General features: G+C 53.7%; 1 protein-coding gene across 1 annotated transcript in view; it reads left to right on the top strand.

Annotated features, from left to right (window-relative positions):
- The window catches only part of UBASH3B (ubiquitin associated and SH3 domain containing B), a 139,255-nt gene that overhangs the window by 90,443 nt on the left and 30,783 nt on the right, over window positions 1-18,029 (top strand). Inside the window, exons 3-9 of the mRNA XM_036412563.2 lie at window positions 60-246; window positions 516-714; window positions 3,324-3,493; window positions 4,484-4,692; window positions 9,224-9,356; window positions 11,581-11,701; window positions 12,331-12,453. Of these exons, the coding sequence (XP_036268456.2) occupies window positions 60-246; window positions 516-714; window positions 3,324-3,493; window positions 4,484-4,692; window positions 9,224-9,356; window positions 11,581-11,701; window positions 12,331-12,453 (1,142 nt within the window). The remainder of the gene's footprint in view (window positions 1-59; window positions 247-515; window positions 715-3,323; window positions 3,494-4,483; window positions 4,693-9,223; window positions 9,357-11,580; window positions 11,702-12,330; window positions 12,454-18,029) is intronic.

The following is an 18,029-nucleotide window of genomic DNA, read 5'->3' as shown; positions in this document are numbered from 1 at the left end:
AGCAGAGGGAAAGCCCTGCACAGGAGCCGCAGCCCGTGCCTGACCCCGGCTCTCCCCAGGCTGTTCTCCCACGTGGGCGACCCCTTCCTGGACGACCCGCTGCCCCGGGAGTACGTGCTGTACCTGCGCCCCACGGGCCCCTTGGCCCAGAAGCTCTCCGACTTCTGGCAGCAGTCGAAGCAGATCTGCGGCAAGAACAAGGCGCACAACATCTTCCCCCACATCACCCTCTGCCAGTTCTTCATGGTGAGCCGCACCCCAGCCCTGCCAGACGGGACGTGGTGCCCAGACCCCAGCCGCCTGGTGGGACCCGGAGTTACAGAGTAAGAGCTGTGACCCAGTTCCAGGCCATCGGGAGTGTGCAGGTCCCGCCTCACAGACGCGCGTGTGTGCGCGCGTGTGCGTGTGTGCATGTGTGTGCGGTGGCCTCGGCCTCAGCCTGGGCGGAGGGTGCCCTGAGGACCATGGAGCCAAGCTCCCCTAGCCCCAGAGTGCAGCGCCTGCTTCCCTTCCAGTGCGAGGACAGCAAGGTGGACGCTCTGGGGGAGGCCCTGCAGGCCACCGTCGGCCGCTGGAAGGGCAAGTTCTCAGTGCCGCTGCCCCTGGAGCTCTACACCTCCTCCAACTTCATCGGGCTCTTTGTGGAGGAGGCCAGCGCTGATGCCCTCAAGAAGTTCGCTGCTGACTTTGCCGCGGAGGCTGCGTCCAAAACCGGTGAGCCTGGTGGGGGACGCGGTGCTGTGAGGAGCGGGTGGGGCTGGGAGGTGGCCCGCAGGAAGCGGCCGAGCAGGACAAGGAGCACGTCCCCTCCCGGGAGCACTCCTCTGTGCTGCTCTGCTAACTTTCCGGAGAGAATGCCCAGGGCTTCTCCCCACACCGAGCAGAAGGAGCACACACACCTGCGCCCCATTGAGCCACTGAGCTAGGAACCTTCCTCCCTTCCCCCAGCCCTCCCACGCAGGCGCCCACCCGGCCGGCGCTCCGGGCCAGGGCAGCGTAGCACAGAGAGGAGAGGGGGACTCAGAACCAAGGAAAGGTCATCTCCACCGAGCACGCCCTGCGACCTAGAAGGCCATTGGACACCCCTAAGCCTCAAAAGCCGCCCACTAGTCCCTCTCCAGCAGCCCTTCTGCTCTCTCGTGGCAGCTCTCAGCGTAAGCTGCTGTGATTCCCACGACAGGAGTTAGCTTACAGGGGCGCTCAGGGTGCTGGGGACAGGCGACAGGCATTTGTGTGTGTGTGTGTGTGTGTGTGTGTGTGTGTGTGTATGTTGGGGGGGGGGGTGTCCCTCCTCTCTGACCACACCGGTGCAGACAAGCTCCCCGAGCTGCAGGACAGACAGACAGTGAGGTGAGGCGGTGTCTGGGCTCCCTGAGAGTGGAGTTAGCGGCCGGGGCTCAGTGGAAAGCTGCGGGGTCTCCATAAACAGGACAGCCAGACGTGGTTCCTCCTGGCGGAGCCGGGAGCCTGGCTGACACAGGAGCTGGCAGAGCCCAGAAGAGAGGCCACCCCTGGAGGGCGGCTCGCCGCTTAGTAGGAAGGAGCTCACGAGGCCATGTCGGTCCTAGACGAAGGGTCCCTGCAGGGCAGGCGCCCCACCCCAGCCCCAGCAGAGAGGCCACGGGGGCCACCCGTCCGCCCTCCCGCCCTCACGGAGGGCTGAGCCAGGGCCAGAGGGACCAAGCTGCCTGTGCCATCTCATGTGGAGCAGGGCAGGGCCGCCTGGGGTCCAGGCGGGGTCCTCCCAGCCAGCGGGGCTGTGCGGGCACCTCTTCACCAGAAAAGCCCGAGCAGGGAGCAGGACTGGGCCGGGAGTGTGCGGAGGGCCAGCCCCCGAGATGCTCCGGCTCCCTCGGGTCCAGCCTGGAAGGTCCCCTCCCCAACCCCCTGCTCCTGGACCAGTGTCTGCTTCTGGACGTGGGTGCTTGTCATGTCACAGGGCCTGACATTCCAGAGAAATGGCCCATGGAGAGGACAGTGGTGTCCTGTGTGCATCCTCCTTTCTCAGGGAAACAGCTCCTGTTCACCCTCAGCACCATGAAAACCCCACAGACACCAAACTCCCGTTGTAGCCAGGAAACCCGGGTGCCTCACACAGGAGCAAAGCGGTTTCCCCTGGGCCTGGGCTGCTTTCCTGGTGGGAGGGAGAGAAAGCCCTTCCTCTCCAAGATATCTTCCCCCACCACTCCCTCTCTTCCCCACTACACAGAGTTGGTTTCTGGGCCCTATCTCCGCCCCCTGCTGGTGGTTTCCTTGCAACCTAGAAGCCAGCCATCAGGGCTTCGCCTTGGTGCTGTGGAATTTGGGGACCCTCAGACTCCTTCAGCAGGTAGATTCAGTGTTGCCCTCCACTGGGAGACCCATCCCTGTGTCTTTGTTCATTTAACAAGGACTGAGCACTGGGATCCAGTGTGAACAGACCAGCCCTGGCCCTCCAGGCTCACACGGAGAAGCAATGCAGTATCACAGAAAAGGTGCCCCAAACCCAAGGACCCGCTCCCGCTGCATCTCTGTGGGGTCTGAGCGAGCCTCTTAGTTCCTCAGCTCCCTAAACCAGCAGTCGCCGACCTTTCGGACCTCACAGACCACCATGGCCACCGCTACCCTAACCCTCTCTGGCTGCAGCTTCTTCTAGGCTGGCCCGGCCAGGAGCTGCGCTCCCCACTGAGAGAGACACAGGCACGGAAGCAGAGCGGCCTGGAGGCGGGCGGCTGGCTTTGCTTGTTTCTGGGGTGTCTTAGAGGAGCGGTCTGTCTGCTTTAAGCCGGGGTTCCAACCAGGTTGGAGCGTTGGCCCCAGGGGACGGCCAGCAATGTCCGAGCCGTTTCCGGCGGTCACACTCGGGCGCTGCTGTAGCCTCCAGGAGGGCAGCACCCAAACAGAGTCATTTCACCCAAATGCTGTTGAGAATCCCTGTTTCAAACTTAGAAAATGATTGTTTTCCTTCATTTCTCCATCAGAGCCACTCAGAAGCTAAGAGACTTGATTTCACCAAAACCAAGGCAGCGTAGCTTTGAGAGTCGCTTGGCGACCTTTGCTCTGTTTCGCGTGAATGAGTCCTCCCCGGGCGGGCTTCCTCCCCTGAGCGGTGGGCTGCTCCTGCGGATTGTCACGAGGGGGGCACCCTGCACGATGGCCTCCCAGCCTGCGCGGCTCCACAGACTGTGCTCCCCACCCCTCGGTGCTGTGCGGCGGCCTGTGCCCGCCGTGCAGGGGGAGGTGCGCTGGGTGACCGGGCGCCCCGCTGTGCCTGGGGAAGCAGGACTCCGTTCCCCCTCAGCTCCAGCGCTGAGCCTAACAGACCCGGCTCCTTCCTTTTCCAGAAGTGCACGTGGAACCTCATAAGAAGCAGCTGCACGTGACCCTGGCTTACCACTTCCAAGCCAGCCACCTGCCCACGCTGGAGAAGCTAGCCCAGAGCATCGATGTCAAACTAGGGTGCGACTGGCTGGCAGCCATATTCTCCCGGGATATCCGATTTGCTAACCACGAGGTAATGTTGCCTGGGGCTCCTACAGGAGCAGCGGGAAGGGAGCGGGCAAAGCCAGGAGCTTGCTGCTCGCTGGGCTGGGGGGAACAGGGGGACCATCCGGGAGCCGCCGTGGGAGGGAATCGCACTGCGGCAGGCCCGGGCGGCTCCTCGTCCCTGACGGAGAAGCTGAGTCACGGAGGTTGGGGGCTGCTCTGAAGCGGAAAAATTTAGGGCCAGAGCTGACACCAGAATTCAGCGATTTTGACATTGAAGATGGGCAATCCATCTAAAAACAGACCACATGGTTTGATGAAACAGTAGCCGTCCAGTTTAGCTACATTTATTAATAGCACTTACATTTGTTTCCTAGTTTTTGTTTTTGTTTTTAACAGAAGAACTGACTTCTTAAAGTTTATATAGTCTTTTAACATTTCTTTTAGATTTTATAAAATATGAAAAATTGTTAGAACCTCAAAGTCTAGACCAGACAAGCTCTCGTCGATTTGGAGTGCTGGGAACAGCAACCCAGACACAGGGGCGGGCAGGGGCGCGGGGCGGGAGAGCCAGGAGGCAGCTCCCCGCTGCCCAGCGGCTGCCTCCGCCTTTCCGCGTCTCTGGGAAGACACTGAAGGAGCCTGGGCTGGACCTGACTGGAGACTCTGGCGTCTCCTGGACAGCAGCCTCCGGGCGCAGGGCCGTGCTCAGTGGCCGGGTGGCCGCCTGCTTTCTGAGAGAAGCTGCTTTGGAGAGCCGGAGGCTTCTGCATTTTCCAAGGGCACCTCAGTCAGCTCTGTCCTCGGGCACCTGCCTGGCCCACACTGGGCTCGGCTGACACTTAGGGAAGAGACGCTCAGATGAATTATTTTTAAAAATAACATGGCCTCTTTGTCTCCTGTTTGTTAAAGCTCATTTGTCCTGTCCCCGCTGAGGGCTCCCCGCCTCTGCAGGTGTTCACGCTGAGCCTGGCGCCTGTGGCAGGAAGGCAGGGCCTCACTGCCCTCTCTGCCCCAGACCTTGCAGGTGATCTACCCCTACACCCCCCAGAATGACGACGAGCTGGAGCTGGTCCCGGGGGACTTCATCTTCATGTCGCCCGTGGAGCAGGCCAGCACCAGCGAGGGCTGGGTCTACGGCACCTCCCTGACCACCGGCAGCTCGGGGCTGCTGCCCGAGAACTACATCACCAAGGCCGACGAGTGCAGCACCTGGGTGTTCCACAGGTGAGTGCCGCGGCCGGAGGGCGGACCGAGGCCCGTGAAGGCAGCCTGTGGGCTCCGGGCTCCCGGCTCCCGGGGAGAGCTGACGTGGGGATGAGAGAGCTGAGCCATGGGAGCTCTTCCTGCCCGTCCAGTGGAGCTGTCGGTCTGAGTTCCAGATTGGAGACTACACTGAGGCTGCTGGGACCCCTCTGATGGCTGAAGCGTGGGTCCTGAGTTTTCATGGCTCCAGGTTTATGTCCGCCGGGCCAGCAGGGTCAGAGATTGCAAGTGTCAGGAGACCAACCCGCCCTCAGTTAGTATGTGGCTCCGAGCCAGTGCTCAGACTGGGCACGTGAGTGTTTAGGTTAGGGGTGTCGAACTCAATCAGAGAAGGGGCCAAAATCTAAAATCCAGCCTAAATTGCGGGCCGAATGGTTTACTGAACAGTCATAAACTGTCATTGTGATGGAATCGCAGCGGAGTGCAGTGATGACAGCGCGGTGCGGGCCACATTGCAAGGCCTGGCAGGACGGATTTGGCCCGCAGGCCTTGTGTTTGACACATGTGGTTTAGGTGATAGTGTGTGTTCATGGAGATAGGCAACTATCTGCAGAGCCTGGAGACACACGTGGTCCCTGGTTGTCTTTGGCAGTGGCCTGTGGCTAGCTTTGTGTCCCAGTAAATAAAATAGAAATAAAGGCGCCTCTCTCTCTCTCTCTCTCTCTCTCTCTCTCTTCTCTCTCTCCCTCCCTCCCTCCCTCTCTCTCTTTCTCTCTCTCTCTTTAAAATATATTTTATAGATTATTTTACAGAGAGCTAGAAACCTTAATGAGAGAGAAACATCGACCAGCTGCCTCCTGCACCCCCCCCCCCCCCCAACCAGGGATGTGCCTGCAAACAATGTACATGCCCTTGACCGGAATCGAACCTGGGACCTTTCAGTCTTCAGACGGATGCTCTATCCACTGAGCCAAACCGGTTTCGGCCGCGCACCTTCTCTCTCTTACTCAGAGGAGCTTCGGGTCTGCCCTTCCCGGACACACAGGGGTCCCACCAGTGTGTGTGAGGTCTGTCCTGTGTGTGTGCCCCAGGCCCGCGTGACTGAGCTGGGAGCTCTGGGCACAGAGGTGCCCCACATCGTGTGGTCACCATAGAAGAGCAGCAGACGGGCTTCAGTGCGTGTTCCTCCTGGCTTCAGGTCTGGTGGGAAAAGGGAAAGAGTCGCTGCCCTGGTTGGCAGCACACACCCGAGTGGGGAGAGAACATCTTCCCTGATCCCCGGGCCCTAGCAGCTCCCTCTTCCTTCCAGTCCCCCACGTGACCCCATGAACACCAGCATTTGGGGCTCAGATCAGAAGGTTGGAGCTGCCTCGTGTTCCCTAAGTATTTGCTTTTTCGGAAATAAAAAAAAAATTGGGTTTCCAAAGTTTCCCTTTTAGCCTGTGAAAGCGAGTGAAGCATAACACTCCTGAATAAACAGGACTAAGGCTCGGTCTGAGGATCACCACCCTTAGGTTGAGTCCCGAAAAGCAGGCTCGCACTGAGGAGCAGACAGCCCACTCTTGCCCAGGTTAGAGCTCAGGGTGAAATGACTGCTATCTGTCCTGGGCCAGGGAGGGAGTCTGCGTTGTCATCTAGCGATGACTCGCGTGCTGTTCTCTGAGACCAGCCCTGCTGAGTGGAAACACTAACGTGAGGGATTAGGGCGCCGTGTGGAGAGGCTGAGCTTTCATTCCAGCAGTCCTCCTCGACCCTCCCGTTCACTAGCTGTGCGGCCTTGCCAGGCTGCTTTATCCTTGGAGCCTCCATTTGCTGATCTGCAAAGTGACTGTGATAATGAACTGCAGTCAGCTGGGGGAGGGGAGGGGCTGTGGGGGAGGGCCTAGCTTTGCTGGGATCAGGGCACCTGCCTAGCAGCACTGAACTGAAGTCGTCATTAGCTTTATGATTTTCTCTTCCTTCTAACCTGCGTTTTCTGGTCCTCGTTATATGCTCAGCAAGTCAATGGTCTCTTCTCCAAAACTGGTCCTGTAAGAGAAGGGCACCCGGAGGTGGGAATGGCTCAGGGAGGCAGACTTCTCTCACCCCTAGCCTCAGCGGTGTGGTCTGGCCCGCCTGGCATGGTGGGCCCTTGGGGAGGAGATTCAAGCAACAAGTGGAGCCTGGGCCTGTGGCCTTTCACAGCCTTCCTCCCTAACCTCAGGTCTCTGAGTGCGTCCAGGGGACACTGTCTCCCCTTCCCCCACTCCTTTCTCAGAGCATCTGGCCTGGTTAGTGTCCCTGGACAGCTGTCAGTGGTGCGGCCTGTTGTGTCCTCTGAATTGTGGTGGCTGGTTGGCCCTGGGCTTATCCTCAGGCCCGGCACTTGGGAAGAGGCACTGGCTGTGAGCTCTGCGCCCCTCGCTGCTCTCAGCGGAAAGCACTGCCTGTGGTCTCACTGGAACTGACAGCCCCACTGCTCCAGGGAGCCCAGGCCTCATCCCAGAGAAGAAGGGGGCACGCTCCTGGCACTGCCTGTGGCCGGGCTCTCAGACCTCACAGCGGAAGGAAGGAGGCAGTGACGGGTCAGGAAGCATGGGCAGGCGGTTCCACCCAGCAGGTGGGGCCCTCAGGCTTGAGAATCTGAGAGTGGGACTGGATTTTCTTTGACTCTGAGATGCTGGCAGGTCTTCGTTTAAAACAAAAGAGAATAACCAAGATTTCCTTGATCTACAGTTGTCTAAATTTTACCAAATTAGGTTTCATTTGGCCACACATCACACTAACTGAGACATCTTGGTTAAACTGGGTTCCTGGGCTCCCCCCACACTGTGAGTCCTGGTCTGTGCGGAGCGGCCTGACCCACGCGCGGGGTAAACCTCCCGGTGACTAGGATGTGTGCGAGGGCTGAAACACCGGTCTGCAGGCATGAGCATGGGTGGCCTTTGTGTGTAAAGAGGGGGAGTCTATTTACAGTTATAGAAAGGGGCGCCTTGGAGAATGAAGAGATGCTAAAATCACTAAAACCAGACAGGATTTTTGTTTTGTTTGTTTAATCCTTACCCAAGGATATTTTTCTTTTCTTTTCTTTTCTTTTTTTAATATATTTTATTGACTTTTTACAGAGAAGAAGAGAGAGGGATAGAGAGTTAGAAACATCGATGAGAGAGAATCATTGATCAGCTGCCTCTTACACGCCTCCTACCAGGGATGTGCCCGCAACCAAGGTACATGCCCTTGACCAAAATCGAAACTGGGACCTTCCAGTCCACAGGCCCACACTCTATCCACTGAGCCAAACTGGTCTTGGCCCCAAGGATATTTTTCCATTGGTTTCTAGAGAGAGTGAAAAGGACAGGGAAAGGCACACGGAGAGAAACATCAATATGAGAGAGACACATCAACTGGCTGCCTCATGCAGGCTCCCCAGCCAGGGCCAGGAATTGAGCCTGCAACCCAGGGAACACGCCCTTGACTGGAATCAAACCTGGGACCCTTCAATCCACAGGCCGATGCTCTATCCACTGAGCCAAACCACCATGCCCGTACAATTTTTAGAAAGAATTTTTACTAACAACCAGTTAGCTTTATTATATTCGTAACTATAAGAAGTTTATTTAAGTTAAAATTATAAGAATAATACTGTGTTACAAATAAACAATCCAGAGTGGATGTTAAGCTGTACAGATTGCTGGATCAGGAGACAAGCCAGGCTATGCAGGCTGCCTGGGACCTGTGGCTGCCCTCGTTCTAAGAAGTGAGGAATCTAAAACTTAAATGCTCTCCCTTAATACTGCCCGGCATGCTGACGGAGATGGCCACCGGATTTGCCTAACAGCCATGCTTAAATCTCAGTGTTTACTAAATAGGCTTTTTGGAGGATTTACTAATCCAGTAATTTCAACCTGATGTGAGTTGCTGCCTCCATTTAGCAAGGCCTCTTTGGGCTCCTGCAATTCTGGGATCACCCTGAAGGGGGAGCTCTAGGCCAGCAGCCCAGCATCTGGTGGGAAATGCCCTGTGGGACAGGGAGGTAGAAGGGGGTGGGGGGAGGGCGGTAGGAGAGGAGGAAGTGGCCATGAGGTTTCCTCAATTATGAGAAGCCACAGGCAAAGTGGTGGAGTCAGGGAAATGCTCCTTGGAATGTGTGGGTGGAAGAAAACCACCGCAGAAAAGATGAGAGACAACAGGAATCCTTTATTTCTTTTGAGCCTGAAAAAATAGGTGGAAACAACGGTACAAAATTGACACTTCATTATTCTTTGTGACTTCAGTGTGACCATGCCTATGGCCCCTTAGCACAGAGTACCTGAGGTGCCATGGGCCTGTTCTTGCCCAGGGGGTGAATTCTTCTACTCCAAACAGAGACACCATCTGCCCCGAATTGATTGACAGCTGACTTCAGCATAAAGCAAGATGCGGTCCCAGGAAGGGGGCACCCCCACTGAGCTTTCCCAACCCTGGGCTGACCCGGAGCGTTTGCTGCCAGTCCCCACACCCCAGGAGCCCATGGCTGAAGGGCTGAGGACTCCCAGCTGACGCAGTGAACTTCTTTCTTTATCTTCCTCTGCAGTTCTTACTCCATCTTAAACGCATCGTCTTCCAACTCGCTCCCATTTGGTGATGGCATACTGGACCGGCGTTCGTACGAGGACCAGGGCCTGGGGGAGATGGCGCCCCTCACCATCGTCTGCCAGCCCTCGCAGGTGAGGCTACCCCCGGGGCTCGCCCTCAGAGGCACTCAGCTCCCTGAGCACCTGTTACCATGGATGAGGCCACTAACACACATACACACTGGAGACGAGGAGAGCGGAGATGGGTCCTGACAGCATCTGGTCTTGCCGTGAGGAAGGCTCTTGGCAGAGGGGAGCCTGTCATCTGTGCAGCAGCAATCACAGGCCGTGGTGAAGATCAGAGGGAACAGGGCAGGGGGTGGGTAAAAAGGTGAAGAGCAGTGAGAGGTGCAAATTCTAGTTATAAAATAGATATATTATGGAGATGTAATAGAAAGCACAGATAATATAGTGAATCCTATTTACTAAAGAGGTAATGTGCAAATTGACCATCACTTCAACACACAAGATGGCCACCCCTATGTGGACACAAGATGGCTGCAGGGGAGGGCAGTTGTAGGCAATCAGGCCTGCAGAGAGGGCAGTTGTGGGGGACCGGGCCTGCAGGGGAGGCAGTTGGCGGGGGGAACCAGGTCTGCAGGGGAGGCCAGTTGGGAGGGACCAGGCCTGCAGGGGAGAGCAGTTGGGAGCAACTGCCAGGGGTCCTCAAACTTTTTAAAGTGGGGGCCAGATCATGGTCCCTCAGAGAGCTGGAGGGCCGGACTATATGAACTACTAATTCCTACTGTAACACCTCGGCTGCGCTCACTGCCCAAAAAACCTGGTGGGCCGGATCAGACTCCTCTGCAGGCCGCATGTGGCCCGTGGGCCGTAGTTTGAAGACGCCTGAACTAGGCCTTCAGGGTAGGGCAGTTGGAGTGACCAGGCCTGTAGGGGAGGGAAGTTGGGGGTGATCAGGGAAGGACAGTTAGGGGCGACCAGGCTGGCAAGAGAGGGCAGTTAGGGGTGACCAGGCCATCAGAGAAGGGCAGTTAGGGGCAATTGGGCCAGCAGTGGAGCAGTTAGGCATCGGTTAGGCTGGCAGAGGAGTGGTTAGGGGATAATCAGGCTGGGCAGGTGAACAATTGGGAGTTAGCAGTCCTGGATTGTGAGAGGGAGTCCGATTGCCCATTTAAAAACGGGCAGTTGGACATCCCTTGAGGGGTCCCAGATTGGAGATGGTGCAGGCTGGGCTGAGGGACACCCCCACCCCCCATGCATGAATTCCATGCTTCGGGCCACTAGTAATATCAATATCATAACTCTGTTTGGTGACAGATGGTTACTTATACACCTTAAGGTATATAAATGTCAAATCGCTATGTTGGACACCTGAAACTAATGTACTGTTATATGTCAATTATACTTTAAAAGAAAACATTAAAGGCAGGAATAAGGCTGTTAGCTCAGTACCTGGTGCACAGTGAGTGTTCGGTGTACATTGGAGCACTTGGTATATGTCAGAAAGTTTCCAGAATGAAGAGTTGGGAGAGTAGTTTGAAGAATACAAAGGCAAGTTGTAAGTTCAAAACTGTTGAGGATTAAGACACTAGATCACTTTGGCTAGAGCTCAGGGCTTGAATTAGAAAACAATAAGGGGAGACAAGGGGAAGACATGCCACCACCCATATATTAACTTCCTCCTTGGGAGCCAAGGTAAATGCTGGTCAGCATGACACCCGTAGCCCTAGGGGAACTGGGAATGGCTCTTAAAGGGACATCTACTGCAACCCACCCAGCAGCTGTAGAGACCACGTCGTCTGGGCATGCCTCTGACCAGACATGCCTGTTTCATTACCTGATGTCGCAACTGTCCTCCCAGAACCATCTCCAGGAGCACCAGCTTGTAGGAGTTGGACAGTAGAACTAAACCATGGTGAGAGCAGGAAGGCAGGCCCTCACTGCTGGAGGAGACTGCTGGACCGTGTGGTCTAACACATGCACGGAGAGGTGAGGCAGACGTGTTTGTGGTGATGAGCATCCTCACTCCCTGAGGGAGCTGCAGAGGCCTCTGTGGAGGGAAGCATGCTGTCCCACCAGTGACTTTCTCTACGAGCCAGCTAGCTTCACCTCAAAGAAGTAACTGCTCCTACTGACAAGAGCAGCTGCACTGATAAGGCCGTTTTCTAACCCTTCTGATTTCTCAAAGCACCTGTAGTTCATCACATTTGAGCCTCAAAATAACCTGTGTGGTCTGCAGAGGATAGGCCAAGTCCTACATTCACAGAACCTGCTCTGGCGCTCAGCTTGGCTGCACCTGGCCTGGCCTGTCCACTGTCTCGTGTTCTCTCCACTAACAGCTGTTCCTTACCTGCAGCCTCTGAAGGCCAGCAGCCAGCCTGGCTCCCAAAAGAGGTGCCTCTTTGTGTGTCGGCATGGCGAGAGGATGGATGTCGTCTTTGGGAAGTACTGGCTATCCCAGTGCTTCGATGCCAAAGGTGAGCAGCTGTTTGTCCTCTTTGGCATTGCTATGCCTATCATGGCCTCTAGAGGGCACAGTCAAGCTGCATCTATCTATCAATAGATGCAGTGCTCATTTCTAGCTAAGAGGGTTGTAGAAAAGCCTGCAATATTCATAAGCCCTTCCTTGATCGTCTGGTTAGGGAACAGGTTAAGTGTTCTTGTCTAGAATCTGTAAACTGGGACACCAGGGGACAAAGGCGGATGTTTCGCCCGCGGTCACATGGCCAAATCAGAGGCAGGAAGGGGCATCCTGATTCCACGGCCAGGGCTCCTCACTCAGTTCGCCCTGACTCATGCTGGTTCCATTTCCTCTGAGTGGCCTGTTTCACACAGGGAGGTTACAATTCAGAGCAGCCCCCTGCTGAAGAGTGTCTGGTTACTATTTTCACTTAAAAACTACCTCTTGTCACTTTTGTCAGCAGAATAGAGGAGTGGATTCCCAGACATTCTAACAAAGGGAAAGTGTCGGCCTTGACATTTCCTAGAAAGCCCAATTTTGTCTCTTGGGCTAAAAAGGAATGGAAATAGAGAGGCTATCAGGATCAGCAGTGAAAATCCTAACGGAAACGAGAAACTCACATGGCCTTGTACGACGTTTTTCTAGGCCGCTACATTCGCACCAACCTGAACATGCCTCACAGCTTACCTCAGCGGAGCGGTGGCTTCCGGGACTACGAGAAAGACGCTCCAATCACTGTGTTTGGGTGCATGCAAGCAAAACTAGTGGGTGAGTGTCCTGGAGTAATCGCACAACTGGCTTGGCCACATGTTCAGGATTCTGGTCCCAGTGGGCATGCCAGGACACTTCTTGAAGGATTCTATAACTTCTCTACAGGTAGTACATTTCCTCAAGGAATTTCTTCTTTTTAAAAATACATTTTTATTGATTTCAGAAAGGAAGGGAGAGGGAGAGAGATAGAGACATCAATGATGAGAGAGAATCATTGATCGGTTGCCTCCTGAATGGCCCCCAGTATGGATTGAGCCCACAACCCAGGCATGTGCCCTTCATCAGCATTGAACCTGCAACCCTTCAGTCTGCAGGTATATGCTCTATCTACTGAGCCAAACCGGCTAGGGCTCCTCAAGGGACTTCTTATGTCACCACGAAGTTTAGGACACTGCATGTAGCACCGGATACTTTACCAAAGTGTAATTCCTATTGAGGGTGTATGGAACAGAGATGAGCGAGGTCATGCTTGGTGTGGCAAAGAGGTCAGCTTCTAGCACAGGGTGAGGAACAGGGAACCTTGGAGGTGGATGTATAGCGGCCAGTTGATCCTTTGAAGATGCTCAGTTCTTTGCAGAGAGCCTGCCTCAGAGAGACAGCAGCCTTGTCCTAAGTGACCTCACTTGTGCTGATGATCATTCTTTGTGCAAGACAGTTCTAGTGCTGGGGATCCAAGCAGGAGTCCCCACCCTCAGGGAAACAAGTTTGTAAGTACATAAATGCCTCACAAGGTGGCATCCAAAAATAAAAGATGTACACAGAATTATGGGTGCAACAGCGAGACAAGGGACCCAGTATGGCAGTTGAGTAGGTGGAAGTTACACTCACCTCCTCCCAGATCAAACTGGAATCACAACTAAATTGTAGAACAATAAACCTGAATGACCGACTGAAGACCAGTTAAACAGAAGTCTTATAACCAAGGGTTTACAGAAGAAGCCGCATTGACATTGTAGGAAGGACAGAGACATGAAAAGGGCTGGCCCTGCTCCCAGAGGGTGGCTGTCCCAGCTGCACAGTCGCCAGGCTCCCAGCCCAGAGCTCCAGAGCTGGGAAAAGGAGCCACATAATACCTGGCTGTAAAAGTCAGCACGGATTCTGTCTGCTAAGAAAAGATAGGAGTCTCCTAAGAAACCCAGGCGTACTCTTAAAGGGCCAAACACACAAAATGTCATTTGCAGCCAGTTACCCTGAGCTCCCACAGAAGAAAGAGACTTGGAGCAAATAAGGAATTGTGTGTGGCTGCCAAGAGAGAGCTGAAGGGTCAGCTACCAGGGTCCATGAGCTGAGCCCCTCTCGAACACTGCCCACAAACACCATCATCCTGGATTGAGCACTGCTCTTCATACAGCATCATCCTAGAGCAGTGGTTCTCAACCTTTCTAATGCCTCGGCCCTTTAATACAGCTCCTATGTTTTGGTGACCCCCAACCATAACATTATTTTTGTTGCTACTCCATTACTATAATTTTGCTATTGTTATTGAATCGTAATGTAAATATCTGTGTTTTCCGATGGTCTTAATCTGTGTTTTCTGATGGTCTTAGGCTCTACAGCAGCAGTTCTCAAAATTGCAGTTATGAAGTTGCAACAAAAATAATTTTATGGTTGAGGGTCACCACAACATGAGAAGCTGTATTAAAGGGTTGCGGCATTAGAAAGGTTGAGAACCACTGCCCTAGAGGAATGCAATGTCCCACGCTTCCAGCTCCCCATTGCCTGGCCCTACCAAGCTCATGCCAGCCAAGGCCTCAGTGCATGCTCCTTGGGTGGCTCTGAGGGTCGCACAGCTCAGAGAGAGACTGAGGCGTGTGGCTCTATGGCATGGGCCACCCCCCCCCACACACACACACCCTGGCACCACCGTTCTTGTGCAGAGCCCTACCTTCACATGGCTAAGTCCTGTTCTCTTTGGGCCTGATGAACTCTGCTGGCCTCACCCTCTGTCCCTGAGAATACACCCCAAAAGGTCAGCAGGCATACAGCAGGTGGCAGCTAGCTTTGGTGAACCCTCAGACTTCTGCTGTGTGGCTTCTGACACAGCACTGATGTGAACTTGAGCCTGTATCAGCTTGAGGAGCAGCTCTTACACTGACCTGCTGGCTCACTGAGAACCTACCTCATGCAAACTTGTGTCACCAGAGACTATTTCAGTTACTGAGCTTAATGGCAGGCTAATGCAGGTGGAGGAAGTCTTGGGGTTCCTTGGGCCTTTTACTAACCTGCCCCAGGGGCTTTGTGGAAGGGGCACAGCTTTGCTCCTCCCACATTCATCTGGGCCCAGCAAAGGCAACCAATACACATGGCTTGCTTTGCAGCTTCTGACAGGTAGCCCAGGGCCAGTCACAGGAAGCTTCTGACATTGACCTCCACTGGAGACTCTCCCAAGAGACCCCAGAACCCACACACCCTGCAGGATTCAGACCACATCAAAGCACAATCCAATTAACGCCACAACCATACATCCAAAGGGAGATCTCAGCAGGCACCAGACCCCATGGAGGCAAATTCCGCTTCATGTGGTCAGCCTCCACACAACAGTTTGTACAATATGGTCCGGGGTCAGTTCTCACAGTCAGCCACCCTGAGGATCAACCTCACCCACACAGAGGCCAAAAAGTAGACTCAACTACAACAGCAGGGCTCACATAATCCACACAACGGACATTCCTGGAGAACGTAACTCAGGTGATCAAGGAGACTGAGCCCCATGGAACCTACTACCATGACTGAGAGACATAGCAGATCTACCTAATACACAGAAACAAATACAGAGAGGCACTCAAAATGGGGAGACAAAGAAGCATTACCCCAATTAAAGAACAGGAGAAATCCATAGGGGAAAAAAAGAATTCAATGAAATGAAGGTAATCTATCAGAAACAGAGTTCAAAACAATGGTTCTAATGATGCTCAAGGAACTTGGGGGTGGAGGGGAATGGATTAACTTAATGAGAACTATAACAAAGACATAGCAAGCATAAACATATAAAAACATAGAAAAGAATCAGTCTGAAATGAAGATTAAATTATTTGAATTGAAGAATATACTAAAAGGAATGAACAACAGGTGAGATGAAGTAGGGATCTGATGGGCAATTTCAAAGACAAGGTAGCAGAAAACACCCCAGTGAGAGCAGCAAAATCAAAAAGGAATTTTTAAAAAATGAGGATAGCTTAAGGGACCTCTGGGACAACATGAAGTTTAATGCATCTGCAACATAGGGGTACCATCAGGAGAAAGAGATGGCAAGCAATTGAGAACTTTCTTTAAAAAATGACTGAAAATTTCCCTCACCTGGTGAAGGAAAAAAACACACAATTTCAGGAAGTGCAGAGAGTCCCAAACAAGATGAACCTAAAGAGGCCCACACAAAGACACATTTTAATTAAAATGCCAAAGTTTAAAGAGAGAATTTTAAAAGCAGCAAGAGAAAACATTAGTTACCTACAAGGGTGCTCTCATCAGACTGTGAGCTGATTTCTCAACAGAAAATTTGCAGGCCAGATGGATTGGCACAAAGTATTTGAAGTGATAAAAAGCAAGGATCTATATACAACCTAGAGTGCTCTACCCAGTAAGGCTCCCATTTAAAACTGGAGGAGAAAAAAAAAAAAGAGCTTCCCAGAGAAGGAAAGGTAACAGAGTTTATCACCACCAAACCAGTATTACAATGTTAATGGGACTTCTTTAAGAAGAAAAAAAAAATAGGAACATAATGTCTATCGTATATAATAAAAGTGTAATATGCACATTGACCCTAATGGCAGAATGACTGGCTGCTATGATGCTCACTGACCACCAGGAGGCAGACACTCAACACAGAAGCTGCACCCTGGTGGTCAGTGTGCTCCCACAGGGGAGATCCACTCAGCCACAAACTGGGCTGAGGGCTGCAAGGTCAGTGGCAGTGGCAGGAGTTGGACATAACCTGAGGGCTCCCAGGCTGCCAGAGGGATGTCTGACTGCCAGCTTATGCCCAATCCCCTAGGGAGCGGGCCTAAGCTGGCAGGTGGACATATCCCTAGGGTTCCTGGACTGCAAGAGGGTGCAGGCCAGGCTGAGGGACCCCCAGTACACGGATTTTCATGCACCGGGCCTCCAGTCTATAATAATAAAAGTGTAACATGATAATTAGACTGGATATCCTTCTAAACAACCTGCCAGACGAAGCCAGGGCTGTGAGGGAAGCCCAGGTCCCATGTGCCTGCTGGTAGCCAGAGGGAAGTCTGGGCCCCAGGTGCCTGCTGGAAACCTGGGTCTTGGGGGCCAGAGGGAAGCTGGTACTGGCAGCTGGAGGAAGGAAGGCCTATTCTTTCACGTATTTCGTGCATTGGGCCTCTAGTCCTACCTAATAAAAGAGTAATATGCAAATTAATCATCACCCCGACACACCCACAAGCCATGTCCACCAGCCACACCCACTGACCAATCAGAGTTAGTATGCAAATAAACCCAACCAAGATGGCTACAGCTGCAGAAAGCAGGAGGGAGGCCTGGGTTTCCCAGGCAATGGAAGAAGCCAAGCTTTCCACCTGCCCTTGCGGGCCTAGACCTCCATGTAAGGCTACAAAGTTTCAATTATAGAAGGTAAACAAATCCAAACTGAAATGGCTGCCAGCCCATAGCGAGCAGGAGGTTTGACTCTGCTCCAGGCTACAAAGTTTCAATTGTAGAAGATAAGTAAATTCCAGATACCAGGGACTCTGCTTGGGTCACTGGGGGGTGTGGCCACCCTGCAAACCAATACAGGCCCCTTAGGCTGCCCCATGCCCCAAGGGAACCCCCACTCAGATCCGGGATACCCTCAGGGCAAACCAGCTGGCCCTCACCCATGCACCAGGCCTCTATTCTATCTAATAAAAGAGTAATATGCAGATTGATCATCACTCCAACACACAAGATATCTGCCCCCATGTGGACACAAGATGGCCACCACAAGATGGCCAGCAGGGGAGGCAGTTGGGAGGGACCAGGCCTGCAAGGGAGGGCAGTTGGAAGCAATCAACCCTGCAGGGGAGGGCAGTTAGAGGTGATCAGGCCGGCAGAGGAGGGAAGTTGGGGGCAAACAGGCTGGCAAGGGAGTAGTTAGATGTCAATCAGGCTGGCAGAGAAGTGGTTAGGGAGTGATCAGGCTGGCAGGCAGAAGCGGTTAGGGGGCAACCAAGAAGTCAGGCAGGCGAGCAGTTGGGAGCTAGTAGTCCTGGATTGTGAGAGGGATGTCCGGCTGCCCATTTAGGCTCTATCCCTCTGGCCTAAATGGGCAGTTGGACATCCCTCGAGGAGTCCTAGATTGGAGAGGGTGCAGACTGGGCTGAGGGACAGCTCCCCGAACCCCCTTGCACAAATTTTGTGCACCAGGACTCTAGTATATATATGAAAGCCTAAGCAACTGTTATGGAGGTACATCTGGAACGATCATTATGATGCACACTGAGCAGACAGGCAGATGACTGGTTAGGAGTGAGTAGGGAGGCAGGTGAGCAGTTAGGGGCAAACAGACAGGCAAGTGGTTAAGGGGTGAGCAGACAGGCAGGCAGACAAGTGAGCAGTTAGAGGCCAGCAGGCAGGCA

Source organism: Pipistrellus kuhlii, unplaced genomic scaffold (genome assembly GCF_014108245.1).
Source record: "Pipistrellus kuhlii isolate mPipKuh1 unplaced genomic scaffold, mPipKuh1.p scaffold_m20_p_45, whole genome shotgun sequence".
NCBI lineage: Eukaryota > Metazoa > Chordata > Mammalia > Chiroptera > Vespertilionidae > Pipistrellus > Pipistrellus kuhlii.
The sequence above is the reverse complement of the archived record's forward strand: the minus strand, read 5'-3'. Positions and strand labels throughout refer to the sequence as shown.